The sequence below is a fragment of the Phodopus roborovskii genome, unplaced genomic scaffold (assembly GCF_943737965.1).
Source record: "Phodopus roborovskii unplaced genomic scaffold, PHOROB, whole genome shotgun sequence".
NCBI lineage: Eukaryota > Metazoa > Chordata > Mammalia > Rodentia > Cricetidae > Phodopus > Phodopus roborovskii.
Window position 1 is genome coordinate 20,366,666 of NW_026126571.1, and position 23,419 is coordinate 20,390,084.

Sequence of the window (23,419 nt, forward strand, 5' to 3'; positions counted from 1 at the left end):
AACAAGAAGTAGCAGCTAGGATGTAAAGAAACCAGACCTTAATTGCTAGCAAAAATGTAATGTTGTGTGAAGACTCGAAAACAACTGTTAAAAAAGAATTTTTGTACAACTCAACAAATCCACTTCTAGACATACACATACAGAAGTCTTACACACAAATGTTCACTACAGTATTATTCATAATAGCCCTATATGCACTAATCCCAAAGCCCACTTATTGAAGAACAGATATGCAAAACACAGTACTCAATGAAGTATTATTTAGCAGTAAGAAATAAATCAATACATGCCAGGACACAGGTAAACAACAACAATAAAAGTGCCAAAATTGCGTGGTTAATCACGTGGTTTGTTTAAACAGTCAGAATCCAGCTGTTCAAACTGTTCTGAGAGGTTGTAGAACCTTCTGGATGGGACCTTGCTAGCAGAGGTGAGGCTTGAGGATTATGGGCAAGCTGCACTTTTGATCCAAGCTTTCTGCTTCTCTACTGCCTGGCAATGTCACCAGCTGCAGCATGCTCTTGATGCCACAACTAGGGCTGCTCACACTGCCATACCTCTCCAGGCATGACATACTGTGTTTCCTAAGCTGTTAGCCCAAGTAAGTCCTTTCTGTAAGTTGTTTCTGCAGGTATTCTGTCAATGACAAGGAAAGTAAATGACATAGAAAATAGCTAGACTAGGCAACTCTATTCAAATGCAATGGAGACTGCCAAGGAAGGACAGGAGAAGGCAGAGCTGTGAAATGCTCTAAAATCGACAGTAGTAATGGCTGCACTGTGTGTGTGCACACACAAGCTGCTGATTTGTTCATTTTAAATGGGTGAATTTTAAGGCATCTGAATTATTATTTCAATAAGGATGTTACAATTACAACAACAGAAAATGTGAGCAAGTAGCTGTGAGACCATGACTCCTACACTGGTTACCGTGCTCTAGATGTCCTCTCCACATAAAGGTGCAGGAGAGGTAGCACAGTGCCTCCTCACTGGCAGCCACCTGGCCAGCATGATGTAAGCTTTTGTTGTTTCTGGAATGCAGCCCCACATGTTTGTGCCTAACCTGCTCAAGGAACTTGCGACTGGTTAGAGCTTGAGGCAATAGCCCTCCTGTCTGCTAAGTGACAGGAAGATTGGCAAAGTAGAAAGCACAGCTGGAAACTTTCTGTGGTATTCCAAGGATTCCATACACAAAGCTTCCCTCACTCCTCAACTCCTCCCCAGTTCCTCCCTCAAATAGTCCTGCATTCTAGGTCAAACATGCTTCAAATATAGGTACATTATGAATCAGCGGCCATTATATAATGATCAAGCAGGACGGATCTTTGGCAACATTATGTAATGTAGTGATGAATCTGGAGCCACTTATTAACTGTGTGACCTTAAGCCCAATAATCCAATGCTGTGATTCAATGCCTTCATCTCAAAAGTGGAAATGATAAAGGCTTCTCAAGGTTGGTGTAAGGTTCAAATGCAAAATGTTCAGAATAGCAGGTAACACGTTGTAAGTGCTGATGCATTTTTAAGTAGTCTTAGAATAAAACTAATAAACCATCCATTTTATGGGGAGGACACTGAAGTTCAAAAGGGGCCAAGTTGATTGGCACAGGCAGTGATGGAGCTGCTGTCCAAGTCCAGCTCTCAGTGACCTTAGCTAATAGCCCTGCTTGGAAGACACTGACTACATTTTAGGTTTTAAAAGGTATAAACAGTGAGAAAATAGTGCCTAGCAGTTGTATAACTGTATAACGTGCATATAACAAGATATATTATTGATTCCTATTAAATATCCCAAATTAGCTGGGTGGTGGTGGAGCATGTCTTTAATCCCAGTACTCAGGAGGCAGAGGCAGGCAGATTTCTGGTGCATTTGAGGCCAACCTGATCTACAGAGCAAGTCCCAGGACAGCCAGGGCTATACAGAAACCCTGTCTTAAAAACAAAAATATCAATAAATATCCCAAATTTAATTTTTAAATTCTGAAAATAAATTTCAACAACAAATCCAAGAATGTCTAATATTCTATACTTCAAAGACCAACGCTTTTCATTTTTTCATTGAAGAAGCACATGGAGCATTGACTAAGACTGGTAACTGAGTGAAAGAGACCTTCTCTTCTGTTCCTGTTTTTTTGAGTTACACTCATGCTAGAAATTTGTATGCTTCTAACTTTCAGTAACAGATATCTATAAAATAACCACATTGCTGCCAAAACACAGTAAGTGCTGTAGACATATGTAGAGAGAAAAGGTCTTACTATGCACCCCAGGCTCTCAGCATCCTGAGTGCTAGGAGTACAGGCATGTGCCACTAGGATGCCTGGCAAAAACAAAACACTTGAATCTTTTCTTTAGGCAAGCTTTTCCACAGAGCAACGACCCCAGACCTGAAACTGGAAAACTGTATGCTGCAAGCACAGCACCTCATTTAAATTTCACACACATGCACACTTGTGCATGTATAAACACCCACACCACCCACACCACACACCATACACACTACACCTCACCACACCCACACCTCACCACACACACCACACTATATACACTATACCTCACCACACACACCTCACCACACACACCATACCACACGGCTTACACGGGCCAATGGCCAAAGGCTTCCCAAATGTCCTAGCATATCTGCTGTCTCCAGTCAGATGTGTCCTCATCTCTCCAGACTCCTGGTCCCTATCCTGTTTGAAGCCCTCACACTTCACTCCTGTGTCACAAATTCTCCTGCATTGCCTTCTACTGCAAGCTGTCTTGGCCCACATGCCTACTTAGGCTGACTTACCTTCTGATCTTATTTACTACAGTTTTCCCCAGCAGCCCAGACCAACCTCCTAGCTGTCCAAGCCCATCACACACATTTGGAACCTGCTTCTAACTAATCCGGTCTTTGAACTGGCTACACAGTAGGCACAAGCAGGCCAGGAGAGCTGTCTGCTGTTCAACACTGCTTCCCCTGTTCCTAGCATAATGCCTATGAACAAGCAGTTGGCAAATGGAATCATCATCAGGGTTACAGGTGGTAAGAGCATGTACCCAGCAACATAAGGCCTGGGTTGACCCCTAGTACTACAAAAGAGAAATGAATACATTCTCCATAGATTCAGTGGGTGAAAGTTTTCCACTCAGATTCGACATCTCCTTCTTTTTGTTTGTTTGTCTGAGGCAGCATTCCACTATATAGCTATGGCTGTCCTGGAACTCACAAAGATTCACCTGTGTCTGCCTCCTGACGCCTGGGATTAAAGGTGTTCATTTCCACACCCTCTGTTAGAAACCTAATATCTCTTATCAGGCTTTTCACAAGCAGAAATATACAAGCTACATAAAAGGGACAAGTTATGAGATCTTTTGAGAGAAAACTTCAGAAGAAACCTCTGGATATATCTTTTAAAGTAACTATATGCAAACTATAAGCAAAAAGTTTTCAAATTAAGCTTCATACACCACATATTGGAGTCATAGAACACAGTAATCATACTGGTACTCAACCTCATCTCTACTGGCTAGCTTTCCTACTGCTGGAAGGTGCCATGCATGCTAGTAGGGGGGAAATGTAATCTTCAATCTCACTCAGCTGTGACTCCCTATGAGCTACAGTAACCACTGGCTTGACAAGATATGCCCACTGGTACAACAGTGGCATGAACGCTATGAACATAACTAACGACGTTCTGATTGCATCTAAAGCCTGCTCTGTGAAATGGAACCCATTCCTGGCACTGTTAACAGGGCCAAGAATTCTGAGAACTGTTATTCTGCTAAATGGACATAACATTAAACCAACTTTTAATTACTTATTCCTATACCCATAGATCAGTGCATTGCTTAATACTTATCAGAGAAGTAAGTCTCTCATCATTGTGGATAGCAATTAATACAGAGACCCTCAACTGGTTGATATGCAGAAAATTAAGAGACTGGAGTGCTCAGTCCTAAAGGGAACAAACACATCACACTCTATTCCTAAGCCCCAGGGATCTTAGTGGAAGAGTAGGTGAAAAGACTATCAAACCCAAGGGTGGTAGATAACATCAAGGACATAAATGTTTTCTGGACACAACAGGACAATTGCTCATATGCACTCAGTGATTGTGAAAACATCCAAAAGACTTGTGCAAGCTAAAGCCAGACACATTCCCAGCAGAATTGGGGCAGGGCATGAACTCCCAGCACTGAGGAACTACTTGCATTTGATAGTTGCTAGGAGAGTGAGAGTCAGTTTTCCTTAATGGTGTGATGCCTGGGAGGCCAGGCCCCCTCTGGAGAGTATGTGGGAGACACTAGCTGGAAGAGAAGGAAGAATGGGGTGGATATAGGAGGAATTAGAGAAGGGGAAACATGATCAAAATAAACTGTGTGGCGTTCTCAAAAAATAAACATAGTTTAAATACAAAAGTTTCAGGAGAAAAAAAGTAGTAGTGTCTCCTCCAAAGCTCATCACTCAGGCTTCAACAGCTCTTTGAGGGAGACTGACAAGCAAAGGAGAGCAGAGGAAACAGGGTCTGTATAACCTTCCTGAGCTAGTGCCATTCTCTTCCAAAGTCAGATCATTTTCTAATGAAAGACAATGTGCTGGACCACATCTCTCAGCATATCCAGAAGAGTCACCAGGAGAGTGGGGCTCTTAGATGAAGGGCAAGTAACATGCCCATGTTTAGGATTCACCCAGGAATCTCTCAACATTACTAAGCTCTTACTCGGGGAAGAAAAAAGTAGATTCAACCTCAAAATAGATGGTATGGGCACCCCAGAACAAAAATTCCCAAAGACTCTTCTAGGAAAAAAATTATGAAGGTTACAGAAGACGGGGGAGGGAGTATTTTCCTATCAAAATTTCCCATACTAAAAGGGGAGGGAAAGGAAGAAGGAAATTAAGTTGGGGCTGGAGAAGTGGTGTGTGTGTGTGTGTGTGTGTGTGTGTGTGTGTGTGTGTGTGTGTGTGTATGTGTGTGTGTTGGGGGGGGGTCTGTGTGACAGCGGGAATGACTCAAGGTTTTACAATTAAGATGCAGACCTGTCTCTCAGAGTTTAGGACAACCTCAAAAGGAGTATGGCCTGGTCAAGCATCCTCTCTTCACATAAGCAGCATGCTAATAGGCTCCTAGAATTCAACAAGCTGAAGCCCAGCTTTGAGTAATCCACATCAAACCTAATCTCTACTGGCATCACCACCAATCCTTGTAGAGAAGGCCAGGTCTTTTTAAGGGAAACACCTCCCATCACTCCCTCCGGAAGTGAGTGAAGTTAAAAGAAATAACTCAGTGCCAATTACCACCCAGACAGAGATTTCAGGAACACGCTGACAGGTGTACTTCGGCCTATACAGTGCTGTAACCTCCTCAAAGGTACTGTGCCAACTCTTCCCAGCCAAGGCAGTCCTTACAAAAGAACTGTCCCGTCAAAGGGCGCGGAAACTCCAACTCTAGCTGGGCAGATTTCTGGTTTCTGCATTCTCACTGACACATTCAGTATCAACCCGTTTCCAATTTAAAATAAAAATGTTGAACTTTAAGAACGCACCCAGCACAGTTCACATAGCATGTAATGTATTAAACACTGGCTGCTCAGAAGCTCACTGAGAACCATCTTCACAGCTGAGGAATAGTTCTAACTTCTCGATAGTTGAAGAACGTGGCTTCCAGACGCTAGAAGGGGAGCAGGGTGCTATTTTAAGCTATTGTGCTGGACAAGGCAAGGGCACCGTTGTTAATATCTGCATTCATTTTTATGACAGAGTCTGAAACAATGGAAATATTCGGAGTAAAAAAAAAAAGTCTGAACGTTAGTGCACACTTCGGGGGTTTTGGACTGCAGAGCTAGATAGAGCTCCACTACCTTGGTCTGCAGGGGGATGACCCTGAAGGTGCATAGGGAGAGTGTCTGCGTAGAGACTGTAGAATAGCAGGGGCTGCTGGCACTCCCTCGGCACCCTGCAACTGGCCTAGGGCCCAGGTAAGGCCGCCCCCGACCCCGTTCCCCTCATCCCCGCGCGCCCAATTCGCGACATTGACGTGGACCCCGCGGCGGGCCCGGGCTGCCGGCTGCACCCCAATCTCGGCCCGGGCCGCGAGCCGGCGGAGGGCGCCGCCTGGCGCACCGCGCACACGGAGGCCGGCACTCACCGCTCAGGTAGTTGGTCCACTTGTACAGCACGCCCTCCATGGCGCCCGCGGGCCCCTCGCCGCCCCGGCCCGCCGCGGAGACACCGGACCGGCCTCACATCCTGGGCCCGGGGGCGGGGTCACCGGGACAGCCGAGGAGCACCGGCTTCTGATCGGGGGTCTGCGCCTGCGCCAGGCGCGGTCGCTGTGAACTAGGCGGAGCGGCCGGCGGAGCCGGGCGAGGGAGGCGCGGCCCCGGAGGCGACGGTCGCGGGCGCCTTTACCTCGGCCGGCCGCGGAGCTCGCAGCGCCCGCCCCGGCGCGCTCGCGCATGCCCACTGCGCCGCGCGCACGCTCCCAAATCCACGCTGAGGTTGGGCCGCCGCGCCGTGGGGCTGGGAGGGCGGGGCGCGGATGCGGACGTGGGGAGCGGATGAGCCCTGGGTTCTAGCCTTCAGGGGTCCAGCTTTTGTTATCAAGCTTGTCAGTGTAGACTGATTCGACCTGAGAGCGGGAACCCTCGGATGAGGCAAGTCTGTAGTGCGTTTCCGGATGCACTCCAGTGTAAGGCGCTATTCAAACTGCAGAGCCTCTCGAATGGAAGCTTGGGCTTTGGACCGCTGGCATTGGCTTCATCTGGGGTTCTGTTAAAAATACAGTCTCGCCCGGGTTCCGGACCTTTTGGATCAAAACCTGCATTTTTCACAAGCTCTCCAAGGGGAATTTCTCTATGCATGAAAGTGCGAAAACGCACTGTTGTTAGCATTTTTAGCCAAGAAAGTGTTAATCACGCGTTAAGTGGAAGGAAAATATCGAGAAAGAGCACAGTACAATTTAATATAACCCAAATGGCACAGAAACATACTCTGAAGTGCTGAAGTGTGGGCATTTTCTTTTCTCTCGATGTAAGGTTGGCAGGTTTAATAATTATTTACCCGAACTGCACACCTTGCTTAATGCCTTGTTTGCTTTAAGTTTAATCCAGATATCTTCTTTTGGTAATTCTCAGTTTCCTCTCAATCTGCTACAATGGGCTACGTCTGAAATTAAGGCAACCGTGTGGAACTAGGAGCTTTAAGCTGTGTAATTCTTAAATACTAATGCCATTTCCTCTTTAAAGAGACGTCCTTAGCCATTATTTACACTAAGGAACATTCAGATGATGAATCATTAACAGTCATTAACAGTGATGTTTGTAGAATGAATCAGGTTTAGTCTTAAGGCGGAGCGCAAATTCTTCGCACCAAGTGACCTTAAACAGGACACTAACTTCTAGCCTCAATTTGCTCATCTTTGGTCCTGGCTAGTTTTATGCCAAGATAAAATAATTTGGAAAGATGAGCTCTGAACAATAATAAAATTTGTCTGTAGGTAAGTCTGTGGTGCATTTTTTTAAATACTGATTGATGTGGGAGGGTCCAGCCCATTGCGAGTGGTGCCATACCTGGTCACTTGCGCCTGGGCACTAATAGGAAAGCAGGCTGAGCAAGCCAGTAATCAGCATCCTTCCATGGCCTTCCTACCAATTCCTGCCTCCAGACTCCTGTTTGAGTTCCTGTCCTGACTTCCCTGGACGATGTGATAGGAAGTGTAATGGATAGAAATCCTCCCTCCAAGTTGCTATTGGTCGTGATGTTTTAACCCTGGAATGGAAAGCCTAAGACACCATCTAAATGGGAAAAAAATAACCACGTTAAGTTAGTGAAGATCTTGTACCAGAAGTGCCTTGTGAACCCTAAAGCATCCTTGTTCGTTCTTAGAGTTTATGTTCTAAAATAGTAAGCCACAGTTCTGAGCCATCCTTTGTGGTATCTTGGAGGGGGGTGCTCTCCAGTATCCAGTCTTCCCAAAAAAAACCAGTGTCACCTGGCTTCAGGCTCTTCTGTGGCTCAGCTGGAGTTCTTCACAGAGGCAAGATCCTCCCTGAAGGAGTTTCCTGTTAGCTGTACACCCAGCTGCCTTCCCAAGGTGGGAGACTTTCTAAACCCGCGGGCTCTAGGACTACTCCGACTGGCTGGAACCGTCTGTCTGACTCAACACGACACAGGAGCACTACTCTGTTGGAATGCCATTGGCTGGAGAGGAGGCTGAGTGACAGCACCATCAGCCAATGGAAGGCAGCCCTTCCCAAGCAGCCGCCTTCTCAAAGCCAATCATGTTAGGATGGGGCTTTAACTCTTTAAAGGAGAGTTCGCAGTGTGTGCGAAAGTTGGTGGTAGTAAAAGTGCCACGTCTTCCTGGGAGTCCTGAACCTACCCGAAGCTGCCGTCGCTTTCCGCATATTTTTAACTCTATGAAGTCAGGGACCCTTTCTCTGCTTTGGTAACATGAGGTTTTTCTTTTGGAACGCGATCTTGACACTGTGGGTCACGGCTGTGAGTTCAGCTTTGATCCCTGAGCCAGAAGTGAAAATCGAAGTTCTCCAGAAGCCGTTCATCTGCCATCGCAAGACCAAGGGAGGGGACCTGATGCTGGTCCACTACGAGGGCTATTTAGAAAAGGACGGCTCTCTGTTCCACTCCACGTAAGTAATTTTGTCTTGCAAATGTTTGCCTGCAGAATACAGGACCCACCCAGTCACACCAGCCCTCCTGCTGTAAAGCTAACAGTTCCTTTACCTCTAAAAACAGAAACACACTGAAACATCTGCTTATCTTTGGGGAAAGAAAATTGTCAAAAGCCAGTTCTAGAGACAAAGCCTGGAAAGGACGTCCCGGAAACACGTAGTCTTGATAAGTCAAATTCCTTATAATTTTATTCTATATAAAGTTAAAACTACAATATTTGAAGTTTTACAGAAATACATAATAGTTATAATTAAGCAGAAAGTAGAAAAGGTTTAACAGAATTTTATATCTCAAACTCCATTCCTTAGGTAAAATATTTGATTCCACTTTTAATTGGGCATAAGAGATGTTAAAATGTATCGTTTTTTCTTCAATGGCAAAATGCATAAACATCTATTTGCCTGCTTCTAAAAGATGTACAAATGCTGTTTCATTGACCTATCTAACTTTCTGGCAGGTGGCATTTTGATCAAAGCACAGGATGGTGAGTTCAGGAGTAATCCCTTCTAGAAAGTCAGGCTTCATTGATAGAGGAGGTGTGGTTATAGAAGCCATAGTGGAAAGGTTTCCAGTTGCTTTACAAGGCGGCAGATAATGTTCACAAGTGTAGTGATTTCCATGAGCCCTTCCTTAGGGACATTGGGAAAGTTCAGCTTCTCACCACCTACATCCACTCTTTCATCTATCCCGTGAGTGAAACACTCATTGAAAACCCCATTTCTGGCCCTGAAGATGCAACATTTACTAAAAACAAGTTCTGGTCCTCCAGCACACTCCATGTGCAGAGGGGTGGATAGGAAAGGGCTCAATGGATGGAGGTACATAGGGAGCCTGTGGTCAGGGTGCTGGGGGGAGGGTAAGACTCCATAACAGAGCAGCCTGCAAAGTGCTGAGTGGAGAGTATCTAGGCACAGCTGGAGGGGGATATGAGCTCAAGCTTTAGGCTTTAGCTCAGCTCAGGTCCTTAGATTTTTGTTCTAATAAATTGCTTTGAGAGATGGTCTTTGTGAATGACACTCCTCTCTGAACACTGTTTGCTGTGGTAAAAGTTTCCAAAAGTAGGCTGGTGTGCATATCTTTAATCGCAGCACCCGGGAGGCAGAGGCAGGTGGTTCTCTGCAAGTTCCAGGATAGGCTCCAAAAGCTACACAGAGACAGAGAAACCCTGTCTCAAAAAACAGTTTGTCATAGATTTACCCTTGCTAGAAAGACCAGTGCAGGGCAGATAGTAACAAATACTAAGACAATGGCACTTCAAAATTTCAGTTACATTCTTGCTTTCAGCCTGATCTCTTTCATAACTAAACTAATTTCTTTCCCATCTCAAGGCCAACAGCCTGTGCAGATATTTTGTAGCAGTTCACTGCTAATGTTCTGGTATTTGGGGAGGGGAGAGTTGTCATGCAGACTTTGTGTAAAATCTTAGGCCTGGCTGACTGGGTATAATGATAATGAAGAAATATCATTAAATAAGTCTGCAAAGAGCATTTTGCGTGGAACCGTCATCTGTATAATGACTAGCTTAGCTGTAATAAGAAATGTGACCAAAAGTACTTAGTGAAAATGATTGCTGCTTCTCCATTCTTTATGCCCTATGATCATGAAGGAACATGCAGTAGAGAAGGAATGTCATTTACCCAGATTTTGTAACCATGGTACCCATAAGCCCAGCACAGGGACATTTTATTCACACTAAGAGTTATCCTGGAAATAGGGCACTTGCCTTGCTCTCTAGTGGTTGGACTAAACTGGTCTCAGGATGCTAGCATATCTTCCTGTTCCTTTCCATTGAGGGGCTACTGCTCCAGGATTTTCTGAGTAGCCCCACAGTAGATATTTGCAGAGGGTCTGGGTATAAGTGGAGATTTAGAGTGAAACAGCCTTTTCCATGCATCAGAGCCACCAGTAAACTGTATATCAGGGAGGCTTGTGGACAGGAAGTAAGATTATCCTGTCTGTCTGGGTGTAAAAAGACTTTCACATTTTAGCAGCAATTCTCCTAGCCTTTTGCCTTCCTTCTCAAACTCAAGACATTCCTGGAGATTTCCCTTGGTCTGTATCCCTCCTGGGAAAGTATAATTTTGTTCCTAAGACTTTGAACTTAGAGGTTCAAATACTAATCAAATACTAGTACACTTAATTTCCATTTTCTCTGTCCAACAGGTTAATATTGGTATAGCTGGCCCCTGTTTGCAGGTTCTGTGTCCCTTGATTAAAATCAAGATCCAGCATATTTGATGTCTATTTATATAACATTACATTATAGTATGTATAATTGAAAAATGATTTAATGTATACAGTAGGTTATGTGCAACTACTGAAGATTTGAGCTCCTTGTGGTTTGAGAGACAGAGGATCAAATCCTGAGGACAATCTTCCATCCAAGAAGACCTATCAATAACAGGATTATCACTGAAGTTATAGACAAATGTGCAATAATAATTGTTTTAAAGTACATGTTCAAATTAATTAATTTTTTTACTACTTTTTCTGTCCTTCTCAAGATGACTCAATTTATGAATTTCACATCAAGAAAAGTGATCAGGGAATTGAATTGGTATGAAGTAGACTTAGGTGTGTGTGTTTCCAATCCAAAAATTGCTGTTTTCTTTAGTTTCCGGCTTCATAAGCTTAACCACTAATGGGTAGGAAAAGTGAGGCCCAGCACTGATGTTTGTTTTAAAGTCACTAAAATTTTCTCTGATGTATGGAGTGTTTACCTAGCTTTCATGGGACTCCAGTTTCAATTCCTAAAGTCACTAAAAATAGCTCTAATGTTTGGAATGCTTACATAGCATTCACGGCACTCTGGCTTCAATTCCTAGTGGGGATACAACCTAATTATTTGAATTCTGTTGTGTTTTCTTTTTGGTAGTCACAAACATAACAATGGTCAGCCCATCTGGTTTACCCTGGGCATCTTGGAGGCTCTCAAAGGCTGGGACCAAGGCTTGAAGGGGATGTGTGTGGGAGAGAAGAGAAAGCTCATCATTCCTCCGGCCTTGGGCTATGGCAAAGAAGGAAAAGGTAAAATTGTGTAACTATCCCTCCAAAAGTCCCACCAACTCACTTTAACAACGCAACAAGAAAGGCCATCCAGCAAAAGCGTCTTGATGATTTGAACATTTGGAATATACATCATTGGATACAATTTATATGTGTGGTCATGTGTGTATGTATGTATGTAGTTTACAGCCAGGAAGACTTCCACACTGTAGATCTCATTTAGAGTCCTTTTTTTCTTGCTTTTAAACGCTATTTGTACAGTTATCTTATTTTAATTTTGCTTATTTATTTTTGTGTTTTCAAAACAGGGTTTCTCTGTTAGCCCTGGCTATCCTAGAACTTGATCTGTAAACCAGGCTAGACTTCTAACTCAGAGATCTGCCTGATTCCTCCTTGTGGGTGTTAGGATTAAAGGTGTGTGCCATCACTGTCCAGCTCAATAGTTTATTTTAAGATAATTCATTGACCTGTATTAAAAATAATTCTCCCTGTGCAAGCTGGCTGGCTGGTCCACACAGCTTTTATTGCCAGTTTGTTCCAAAACACAGATACACCTGCTAATTAAGCTGAATCCCTGTAGCTTCTCTGAGGGCTGCTTGATGCTTATCAGCTGGCCCAGATGTAGTCTCTTCACTGAAATCTGCTCTAAGCCAATGGCCAGATCTGGAGACAGGTTAGTGAACCAAGATGTCTACCACTGTGTTGTTTCTTATATTAAAACAGTTGGTACCAACCCAAGTGTGTTATCAGAGGTTAGCCAAATAAAAATTATATGTGAAATGTGTGTGATGTAAAAGAAGCAAATAGATTTTCTATGTGTCTAGCTTTCCCCATTAGTAAAATGGGGGGGGGGATGTTAATATGAGTGTTGAAGTATATCACGATAAATAAAATATTCATAGTATACTGTGATTCTGAGAATTATATTCATGTCTGATTCTATCTTCCAAATTCTTTATGGAGAAAAATGTAGTATTTATACAGTGAAGAAAAAACTGTAAGAAGCTATCAGAAGCAGATGGAGAATCACTCTGATGAGGTTTAGATAGCTTTCACACCATTCTTCAGCAAAGCATAGCCGTTGGCAAAGTAGGGGTCAAGATTTCCTTGCCCCTGTTACCTAAGGAGGTAAAGATATAGATGTGATGTACTCCAAAGTAGGACTAGCTATCTAAGCTATGTTCTACAGGCTTGCTTATTGACCAAACTCAATTCTAATTACGTCTTTTACAGAAAGAAATCCAGTATCTAGGAAAAGTTTCTCTAATGCTCAGATGTAATCTTTCTTTCCAGTGTCTCTGTTCCTTAACTGTTAACTCAGTGCAGTGTGGTAGTAGTTGTCCAGGACATATTTAACTAGCTTTACTTCATAGCATGCAGAGTCATTTCCTTGAGTGTCATGAAACTAATTCTTCTAATATGTATTTGCCACTAGTTTTGTAGTGTCTTAGTGCACGCTTGCATGCCTCCTTGGAAAGACCAGCTTTCCCACCGACCTAGTGCATGTCCCTTTCCTGTCTTCATCACAATGGTAAGCTTTGCCTCTTAGAAACTTACTACTGCCCTTTCATGGAACTTTGAGGGGCTGGGGACATAGAGCTAAGACTTGCTTAATGAATGTGCCCAGACCTTTTATTAAACAGAGCAGCTATAAGAAAGCAAGTTTAGGGAAAATAATTGCCAAAAATTCCAAGAAGTGTTTGTTTCTTTGATTATTAGTTGGGCTTTTTGTTTGTGTTCTGATATTTTAACAAAGTTTTCTTCTTATTCTTTAATATTTGTTAGTTTCCTTTACAGAGTGTATTTAGATTTTCCCTTCTTGATGAAATGTCCTCAACAAATGCATAAGTTCTATGTCAAGAAGGTATTTTCTAAGTTGTTGAAAATTTTCAATATTCCCTTATCATTTTTGAGATCCCTAAGAAAATTGTATCACACACTTACTATTTTTCAAGAATAACACTGAGGATTTTATTTTTTCATGCATTTTCCCCCTTTATCCTTCCGGTGGATTCCTAAGGTAGAAAATGTTATCGATCTCATTTTGCAGACAGGGAAGGAATTGATTCCCCGGGGTGGCAGAAGTTAACAGATCTCAGGCTAGTATACACTGCCTCCCAGTGGCAGTAGACTCTGCCTCCCAGTAGTAAACACAGCAGCGCCGAACCAATGTATTTGAAGGTCAAAACTTTCTAATCTAAATTAATAAATCTCTTGTAATATAATTAAGTCTGAATTACTCAAAGCCCTTTAAAAGTCATTCTTGACATATAATGTGAAGGATTAATTGTACTTGAAATTTAGCATCGAGACTTTTAGGAACATCTGCATATGTGCCTGTATTTTATTGCCACTCCAAACTAGAGTGCTTTTGTTCTGCCAGTTTGGGTTATTCCTCCTTTTGGTCTACTTTTCCTTCCTGGGTAAAGTGTAAGTATAGAACAAGTGATTTCCACCATCTGTGACAGCCACAGTGTCTGTTTGCTTAATGTAGCTAAAATGTTTGTTACCATAATTGGTTTTGTTAGAATCTTCTAAGTAGATTTTCTAAATAAAAATTTCCCTATCTCTCCATATCAGGAAAAATCCCCCCAGAGAGCACACTGATATTCAACATTGACCTCCTGGAGATTCGAAATGGCCCAAGGTCCCATGAATCATTTCAAGAAATGGACCTGAATGACGACTGGAAGCTCTCTAAGCATGAGGTGACCCTGCCCTCTGCCTCTGTGCTGTTTTTCTTCTACTTTTTTTGTTTTCAAAGCTCACCTTTTCAGAAATTCATTAGCTGCTGGGAGATGGAAAATCAGTTTTCTGCAATGGTTTGACACTGGGTATGTTAGCCACACTCCAGAGCATGATCCACATTCAGAAGTAGTGGCCAACACAAATTGGACTCTGTGGTTTTTAGTTACTTTTTTCTTTTTAAAGAAGAGAAGGAACATGAAATTGGGTGGAGGGGAGAATCTTAGATGAGTTAGGGATTAGGAAAAATAGGATAAAATATCCTATATAAATTCTTAAAGAATAAATATGTAATAAGGAAAATTTATTTTTATTTCAGTGAAATTTTATTCATAGCTTTTCCTAAAGTGCCTCGAAGATCGTTTTTTTTTTTTTTCTTTTGTGGGAACCATTGCTCAGGAGAGAACTGTGTTGACTGAGAAAGTATGTCCAGTCTCTTACCACTTCCTTCTTCACCTATGCTTAAAGATGACTCTGTCTCTGCTTTACCGTTGCATCTTGGAAAGCTTCCTTTTTTTGTGTGACAGTTCTGAATACATGAGAAACCCATAAGGTCTGAGAAGCTTCTCATGTGGACAGTTCCTGTTCAAGGTGGCACACTGGCTGCTGGGTGTGTTTCACAGTCCTCTCCGACAAGCAGTTTACGTGACCCAGTTCCTGGAGGAGGGGCTTTCTGGATTTTCCTCAGCAGGACCTTCCTCAGTCCTAATATTTGGGGTGGGAAGAGGAGAAAGGGTCCCTCTACATCTTGTACCTTCACGGCCATCGCTGGCTTTTGTAGCGAAAGAGGTGGAGACAGACACACACCCTGTGGTTCTTACCTACAGTCCCCAGTCTGCCATGCCCAGGCGATGCTCAGTCATTTTTAATGTTTTGGTGAGTTTCACGCTAAGAGTCGGGAAAAGGTGGTGTCTCAGACAAAGCTGTGGGAACAAGGGATCTTTATGGACACAAGTGGGTTTGTTTCTGTGTGGTTTTGTTGTGTTGTTTTGATTGAGACAGGAGCTCCCTGTGGTCAGGCATGCCTTGACTTGGTGAACCTTCTGCCTCAGCTTCCCAAGCACTGGGATTTAGAGTCCGTGTCACCGGGTTTCATATATTGTGGTGTTAACAGTTATATTCCTCCCCCATATCCAAGATAAATTGTAATTCTCTCGCCAAAAATTATGTAATATATTCTTGTGATGTTAAAAACATCAACTGATATAAATGAATATATGTTAAGAAGTCAGGCTGGGTGGCACAAGCCTTTAAACCCAGCACTCAGGAGGCACTCTGTGAGTTCGAGACCATCCTGGTCTACAAGAGCTAGTTCCAGGACAGCCTCCAAAGCCACAGAGAAACCCTGTCTCGGGGGGAAAAAATAAAAGAAAAAGAAGTCAGTCTGGGCGAGTAACTCAATTAGTCAAGCACTGGCTTAGAATGTGCAAGGCTCTGAGACCGGTCTTCAGCATCTTGGAAAACAAACAAAAGTGTTCATTGTATCCATGCCATCTTCATCCTTCACTGGATCCCTCTGGCCCATCCACATTTATCAGGTTCTAATGTATTTTTCTGGTGTTTAGGCAGTTATCATTAGTTGACTTTTTCTTACACAAAAGTCGGGAAAGAGAAAAATACTATTTAGTAGTTTCCTTTATTCACAGAACATAGCCTGAGCCGGAGTCTACAATAATTGATAAAAGAACTTCTGTTTCCTCCTCCTTGCTCCCTTTCCCTCCCTGGCCCTCCCCTCCTTATGTTCGTTCCAAGTGCATTACATCACTTTACCTTAAGTAAATAGCGTATGCTTACATGTCAGTTTGTGAAGGGAGGACTGAGCTCTCTGGTCCAAACTGGTGAAGTGGGGATGTGATGGCAAATGATGATACAGGATGGGTTGTGTTTTAATGATTCATTTGTGTGTGTGGGGGGGGTGGTTGTATATAAGATGCAGCCTATAAAGTGTTGCAGTATATACATGTATGAGTATATATAGAGAGGCCAGAAGAGCAGAACATTGGGTGTCTTCCCATATTGCTGTCTACCTTCTTGCCTTGGGATTCTTGCTGAACCTTCAGCTAGGCTGGCTGGTTAGCAAGCTCTGAGATCTCCATTTTTTCCTCTCCACAAAGCTGAAGTTTCAGGCACGTGCACTTTCTATTGTGCTGGGGATTTGCACTTGGGCCCTCATGCTTACACAGCAAATGGTCTTATCCACTGAGACATCTCCCCAGTCCTTGATTAAGTGTTTAAAGACAATAGAAAATCATCGCATCGACACTCATAAGACTCTGCTCTGATTTTCAGGGTTACAGGGTCCTGATTAGACCGCCGGTGTGACATGGTCACAGCCAGGTACACGGTTTTTCTACTCTGAGGGTTCAGATGAAAAGGGAGAACATAAACTTATTTTAAGAGGAATGTCTGGAATTATGACTCTTCCTAGAAAGAATCCCGATTGAAGCCAGTGTGTCTCAAGACAGCCATCCTGCAGGCATAGGATGCAGTTTTGTTTGCATTCTGGCAGGAGCAGGCAATATGCACTGTTGACCCCAGCTGGCCAAGGAACACGGCTACAGGATGGTTTGTCCCAGTGGCCACTCCGTAGGCCACGCTGCTGCCTGTGCCCTCTTTGCTTATTTAGTCCATCAGAGAAAGCTCTGTTCCTTGGCAGCCACTTTGGACAAAGCTCTGGTTATTTGCAGTGAATTTTGGAGAAAGGTCTATTGAAGGAAAGCCAGAAATACTTGCAAGATCTCTGGGGAGAATACTGGAAGTTACAAAATATTTTTTTTACAACTGTTGTACAAGCATTAGGTGAACTTCAGACAAGCTCTTTGTCACACTTGACTTGTTGCAAGAGGTTCTGTGACAGGGTCAGAAAAGCATAGATTTGCGGCACCCATACACATGCTTTGGGGATCCCTAAGTTGAGAACTTTGGAGAAATCTCAAATGGATATTGCTTTCAAAATAAATTTCCCTATAGGCCGAGTTGTGTATTAGCATGTGCATTCTGCTGGTTAGAATGGATACATCGTCTTCACCGCCATGCTTCAGAGCTTCAGAGCTTCAGGGACACAGTGGCACCTATGGGGTACTGCCTTGCCTGCGTGTAGCCTGTGCAGACAGTGCTCTGCTGAGCTTTCTGCGCCTGCGTGTGGCCTGTGCAGACAGTGCTCTGCTGAGCTTTCTGCGCCTGCGTGTAGCCTGTGCAGACAGTGCTCTGCTGAGCTTTCTGTAGTGCCTGCGTGTAGCCTGTGCAGACAGTGCTCTGCTGAGCTTTCTGTAGTGCCTGCGTGTAGCCTGTGCAGACAGTGCTCTGCTGAGCTTTCTGTAGATAAGTACATTTTAGAAACTGGAACTGAGTAAGCAGTGGGAGAATTTGATGAGCGGTGATAGTTAGAGGACAGAAGGGGAGGGGCGAAAGCACAGGAGTGACTTCTGAGGTGAGCCGCTTAGAAATAACTCCTGGACAGACATAGATAGAGCACAGATGTAAAGAAAAGTTGCCTCTGTTAAGTATGTATTTTTCTTCTAAAAATAAACCTTTTGTTTGTAAAAGTTTAGAACCTTTCTAAGAGCATTTTCATATATATGTGTGTGTATGTATGTATGTATGTATATACACACACATAAATACACACAACGCATATATATATATACCTGTGTTTATATATATATATACATATATATATATACATATATATATTTAAAACTATTAGCTTTTGATTAGTATAATATTTCCTTTTTGTATTTGTTTTGTGTTGTTGTTTTTGAGAAAGGGTTTCTCTATGTAGCTAGCCCTGGCTGGCCTAAACTTACTATGTAGACCAGGAAAGGGTTTCTCTATGTAGCTAGCCCTGGCTGGCCTAAACTTACTATGTAGACCAGGCTGGCTTCAAATTCAGAGAGCTGCCTGCTTTTTCTGGCATCAAAGGCATGCACTATCATGCCTGGCAGTATAGTATTTCTTATTACACACTTATTTCTTAGTTTCAGCAAAGTGAATTATAGCATTCAAGTAAGCCAGGAAACATGTAGCATAATTTGTTTCAAGTTTTCTTTGGTTATTGAGACTCGAAAAAGAAAAATGAGTTCACAAGAATGTTCCTCTTGGGATAGAGATATGTCTCTGTGATTAAGAGCACTGGCTGCTCCTCCAGAGAACACAGATTCATTTCCCAGCACTCATATGGCCCCCTCCTGTCTGTAACTCCAGTTCCAGTTGATTCACTGCCCAGTGACCTCTGTTGGCCTCTTCAGCACCAGACACACATTGGGGCACATACAAACATGCAGGTAAACACCCATAAAATAAAAACAAATCTTAAAAAACTTTCCTCTTCTGTAAGTTAAACTTTAAAAGAACATTTTAAAAAAAAAAATCAAATCTCACAAACTTCTGGAAGATTTTTTTGATGCTAATAATTCCTTTAAAGTATATTTTATTTAGCAGTTTTAGTATAATGCTATGAAAATATTGGCCAAACCTAGCAAACAATGCAATTTGCATGCCATGTTTAAACATTTAAAAAGATATGTTCTGTCAACACCTTAAAATTGCCCTAATGTTGTTTTGAATCCTACATTTTAATTTTCAATTAAATCAGTGTAACAGCCAACTTGAAAACAAAATAAAAAAGCATGAAGTTAAACTTGAAATGTCATAAAACTCAATGTCCTGTTTCCCCTACTGTCACCCTCAGTTATTCTTCAGTGAGTGAATGAGTACAGTTACTGTAGGCATCCGGAGGCAAGCAGATCAGTCAAGCTTGTTTACCACCATCCCTGATTCTCTTGAGGACTTCACACAGAATGCTGTGTCAGGGGGACTGTACTCTGTGGAGTTAATAAATATACCATTTCTCACTGGAAGAATAGTAATTTAGACAATATGGGTATATAATCCAGGAACTGAAAATGCTTATAGATGAGAGATGAGGAGACAGCTTTCAGTGACGTGCTTGCCATTCAAAGCATGATAACTCGAGTTCCAGACCCCAGAATCCAAGGTGGGAAAAAGGTTGGATGTGGAAGTGTGTACGTGTAAGCTGGCAGATTGAGACCAGCAGATCCCCGATGATTGCTTGGCTGTTCAAATGGCCTACTCTGCAGTTCCAGGTGAGAGGCCATATCTCCAAAAACAAGACTCTGAGAAGTGATATCTGAGATTGACTTCTGGCCTCAATATACATGCATACATACATACGTGCATACATGCACAACCCCACACAAACATGTAAGCACACCTGACAACTCACACCAATTTAAATGAGCTGTTAGGTGTTGACTTCCTAATGTGAAACTAAGAATTAAAGCAAATCCAGCTTTAAACAGGCAAACGGGCTGGGGAGATAGCTCAGTGCATTAAGTGCTTGCCATGAGGACCCGAGTTAAGATCCTTAGTGCCATGCAAAAAGCAGAGTGTGAGTACATGCCTGCAGTCCTAGCACTGGGAAGACAGAGATAGGGAGCTCCCTGGGACTTGTTAGCCAGCTAGGGTGGCAATCAGTGAGCTCCAGGTTCAATGAGAGGCCTCATCTCAAGCAATGAGGGTTAAGAGAATTGAAGGGACAAACACACACATACTTTTTAAAAAGGCAGGTAATAGGTTTTAATAAAAACCTTATATTTGATACGAAGATTATTTTTGTGAGTATATATGTACATGTATGCATGATATAAGAAATATTTTCACTTCTGAAAACTATTTGGTGTACCCATAAAGCAAAGACTGTTTTAATTGCTTTAGGAAAGGGCCCAGAGTTTTGTCCTTGCTCTGTATCGTTGTGATGTGGATTATTAATGAGAGCTGTTATTTTGTAGGTTAAAGTGTACCTAAAGAAGGAGTTTGAGAAGCACGGTGCAGTGGTGAATGAGAGTCACCATGATGCTTTGGTGGAAGATATTTTTGATAAAGAAGATGAAGACAAAGATGGATTTATATCTGCTAGAGAATTTACATATGTGCATGACGAATTGTAGGGATGGGCCTGCCATTTTATATGTGTCCATCTGTAAAGGGAAGACAGCACCTTTAAAGAAAGTTGTAGTTCTTAACAGCATTCTGTTCTCATTTTGTTTGTTTTTGGTTTTATATTATTTTCTGTTATTTAAGAAACCCCATAGACTTTGTAAATATCCATATCTTTCTTTCTGGTAAGTTATTGGGAAAACACAGTCATCTTTAAGTGGAAGATTTCTGGTCCATTTCCACTTTCATATGAAGCTTGTTTGCTTGCTTCCTTCTAATGGTAACCTATAGCTACTGGAAACATGCCACAGCATATGAACAGATTGTAGTGTGCCCTGCATGTCTGCCTTCTTCTGCTTCCTCTAAGCAGACATATTTGAAGGCTTTTACAGTAGTCCATGGCTTGCTACTTTCATGTTATAGTGAACTAGTTTTTCTTTATCTGACTTTGAGTATCTGCTTGAGAAGGCATATGGTGGGCCTGACTCCTTTACAGTTATGGCCTCACTGTGGAGATGTGCAATGTTGGATGAATAGGTGTGCATTGAAACATCTGCCAAGACTTCATAGTGGCTAATGGCCTAGTGAAATAAGTCAGAGAAATCATTTATGTGTTTGTTTCCTTGTAATCAATGCTTCAAAATTTGGTAACATGGTAGAGAGTTGTATTTATAGTCAGTGTTTACTTTTAAGGTTACCAATTACAGCCTCCTGGTTTTTCAGTGAATGAAGTTTACAGCTAGTATATTACTTTGCAGTAACACTGAATCATGAGAGAAGTTAATGAATCAACTAGACTTTCCCCATTTGTGACTCATCAAAAATGAGGTCAACCTATACCAGCTGTTATCAATACTTACCCTGGGTTTGAAAATTTATCATTTTATCTCAAATTGGCTTCTAAACAGGATGAAGAATTCTGTTTTTAAAATTGATTTTAATCAAATTGGCTGTTACTTTAAGTACTTAAAATAGACTTTCCAGGTCTCCATTTGTTAGTGATAGTTTCTCATAGTTCATAAAAATGAATCAAGTGCATTGTTGTGTGACTGTTGTTCTGATACCCATGGGGAGCCGCTGCATCTTACGGTACCTCTTTATGGATGAGGGGTGCTGTTTGGAGGTTGCCTGATGAGTCCAGTGCTGGTGGTTAAGCTGTAGGTGCATTTTCAGTCCCTGAGTTCGCTTTTCTACTTTCCTGCTGAGAAAGAAGCAGCGAGTTTGGTGTACCTGCTGGGCCCTGGTTCCTTTTGCATCTTTACCTCTGTGGACAGTGTCTGGCAGACCACAGCTCTCCTCAGGATTCAGGAATGCCTGTGTTCTCATAGAATAACTTTCACATTTGCTCTGAATCCTCAATCACCCTCCCTGTGAGCAGTGAGAAGGGCCAGATATAAGCCTTAGTTCACCCATTCCTGTCACCTCTTTGTTGTTTGTAGAAATTAGATTACTTCACTAATTATGCATTGACATTTTCCTCAGCAAAACATGTTATCAGGAAGAATATACTCTAAGACCTGTTCTTGAAGATGTCAGGTACAACTGTAAAATGGTTGTCAGTACTGACAGTTTTCTGGACCTGGGGAGGTTGGAAGAAGGCCGTCATGAGAGGACAGTGGTGTGTCTCAAAGCCTGCTTTGCACCGAAGCTACTGCCACCATCTGTGCTGGAGCAAGAACCTTGATTATTGTATAAATCTGTATCAGTGCTCGGCTAAACATTCAAACAAGTATGGAAAAAAGGGCAAATCAGTAATAATGGTTTGTTTGAGCCATCTGCTTTTTGGTATAGCAATATCTTTGCACCCTCCCATGAGCAGGAATAAACAAACACCAACTGTGACTTCACATGTATGTAATTTGACCCATAACTCTTCATGTGTCATATTTACATTTCCATGTCTATTATGATATTCTTTTTGATAATAAAGTTTATTTGGGAAATAATTGGTATTGTAAAAAATGTTTTTCATATGTACACGTGTTTTGTATGTGTATGTGTATTCACATATATTGGGGGCACAGATGTGTGTCTTTCTGGAGGCAGGATTTTTCACTGAACCTGGGGCTCTTCATTTTGGCTCTGCAGCTTGCATCAAGAGTTCTGTCCCTACGTCCCATGCAGTGGGGTTGCACCTAAGCCACTTTGCCCACTGGCCTTTTTATGTGGGTTCTGGGATGCTGATGTGCAAGGCAGATGCTTTACCCTCATTCATTCCCTCAACCCTGACTTCATGAAAAAAGAACAATATTAAATAAATCAGCTCTGTAGTTCCCTCCCTCCCAGCTTTTTATTTTCTTGTTTCCATGCCAAGGACTGAGCCTTCTGTATGCTAAGCCCCTGGCCTACACCCATAGTTCCTCTCTAATTTGATTCTAGGTTTCATGATAGAGTGCAAGGGATGGAGTGGCAGTGGCAGGAGATGGATAGAATGATGCGGTCTATCTCTAGGTAGCTGCTCTGTTGTGGTTTGCCAGGAAAGCTGTTGCTTCAAATTAGCATTAAACCTTGAGCATTAATGGCAGTAGTTGACAGTGAATTTCACACGGGGCTTGTGAGTAGGGGAAGACAGGAGAGTGGTTGTTGTCACTGTTGTTTAGGTTTGGCACTTGATTGTGTGTGTAGCAGGTGGACATGGTCTCTGCCTATTGAGTGATTAGTGTTATCAAATGCCTTATGTATTACATGGAATGCCTGAGCTGAGACGAATAACAAGAAACAATAATTTCTGCTTCAGATGAAGCAATTAGCTGTTGGGACTTTGTGCAAATGAACTGTACTTGTTCATGATGTAAATTACATCCATGCTGCTGTTTATAGAGTTCTGCATGCTCCCTCTCTCCACAGAACTAAACAGTGTGTGGGGGTGGGAAGGGGGGGACCATGTTTGAATATTCCAAGAAGGGAAAGAGTTGATTTGATGATGTGTTATAGGGGGAATTCCTCTCACCGTTTATTTAAAAAGAAAAGTAGCACTGTCATGAAAACCCTAGGGAAAAATAACTTCTTTTCCAAAGACACAGAACACTTA

The 23,419-nt window shown here is 42.5% G+C and overlaps 2 protein-coding genes across 2 annotated transcripts in view; one reads left to right on the forward strand and one right to left on the reverse strand.

The window, feature by feature from the left end:
* Nucleotides 1-6,415, reverse strand: part of Plekha8 (pleckstrin homology domain containing A8) — a 45,628-nt gene extending 39,213 nt beyond the window's left edge. Inside the window, exon 1 of the mRNA XM_051202812.1 lies at nucleotides 6,134-6,415. Within this exon, the coding sequence (XP_051058769.1) occupies nucleotides 6,134-6,173 (40 nt within the window). The 5' untranslated portion in view covers nucleotides 6,174-6,415. The remainder of the gene's footprint in view (nucleotides 1-6,133) is intronic.
* A 1,946-nt stretch (nucleotides 6,416-8,361) lies between these two features.
* On the forward strand, nucleotides 8,362-22,334 carry Fkbp14 (FKBP prolyl isomerase 14). The gene is made up of 4 exons (XM_051202981.1): nucleotides 8,362-8,636; nucleotides 11,555-11,706; nucleotides 14,266-14,393; nucleotides 20,241-22,334. The coding sequence occupies exons 1-4, from the start codon at nucleotides 8,440-8,442 to the stop codon at nucleotides 20,397-20,399; spliced, it is 636 nt and encodes a 211-aa protein (XP_051058938.1). The 5' UTR covers nucleotides 8,362-8,439; the 3' UTR covers nucleotides 20,400-22,334.
* Nucleotides 22,335-23,419: the final 1,085 nt, after the last annotated feature.

Coding starts and splice junctions, on each gene's coding strand:
- Fkbp14 (XM_051202981.1), top strand. CDS start 8,440: ATGAGGTTTTTCTTTTGGAACGCGATCTTGACACTGTGGGTCACGGCT. Junction 8,637..11,554: donor GGCTCTCTGTTCCACTCCAC/GTAAGTAATTTT, acceptor TCTTTTTGGTAG/TCACAAACATAACAATGGTC. Junction 11,707..14,265: donor CTATGGCAAAGAAGGAAAAG/GTAAAATTGTGT, acceptor TCTCCATATCAG/GAAAAATCCCCCCAGAGAGC.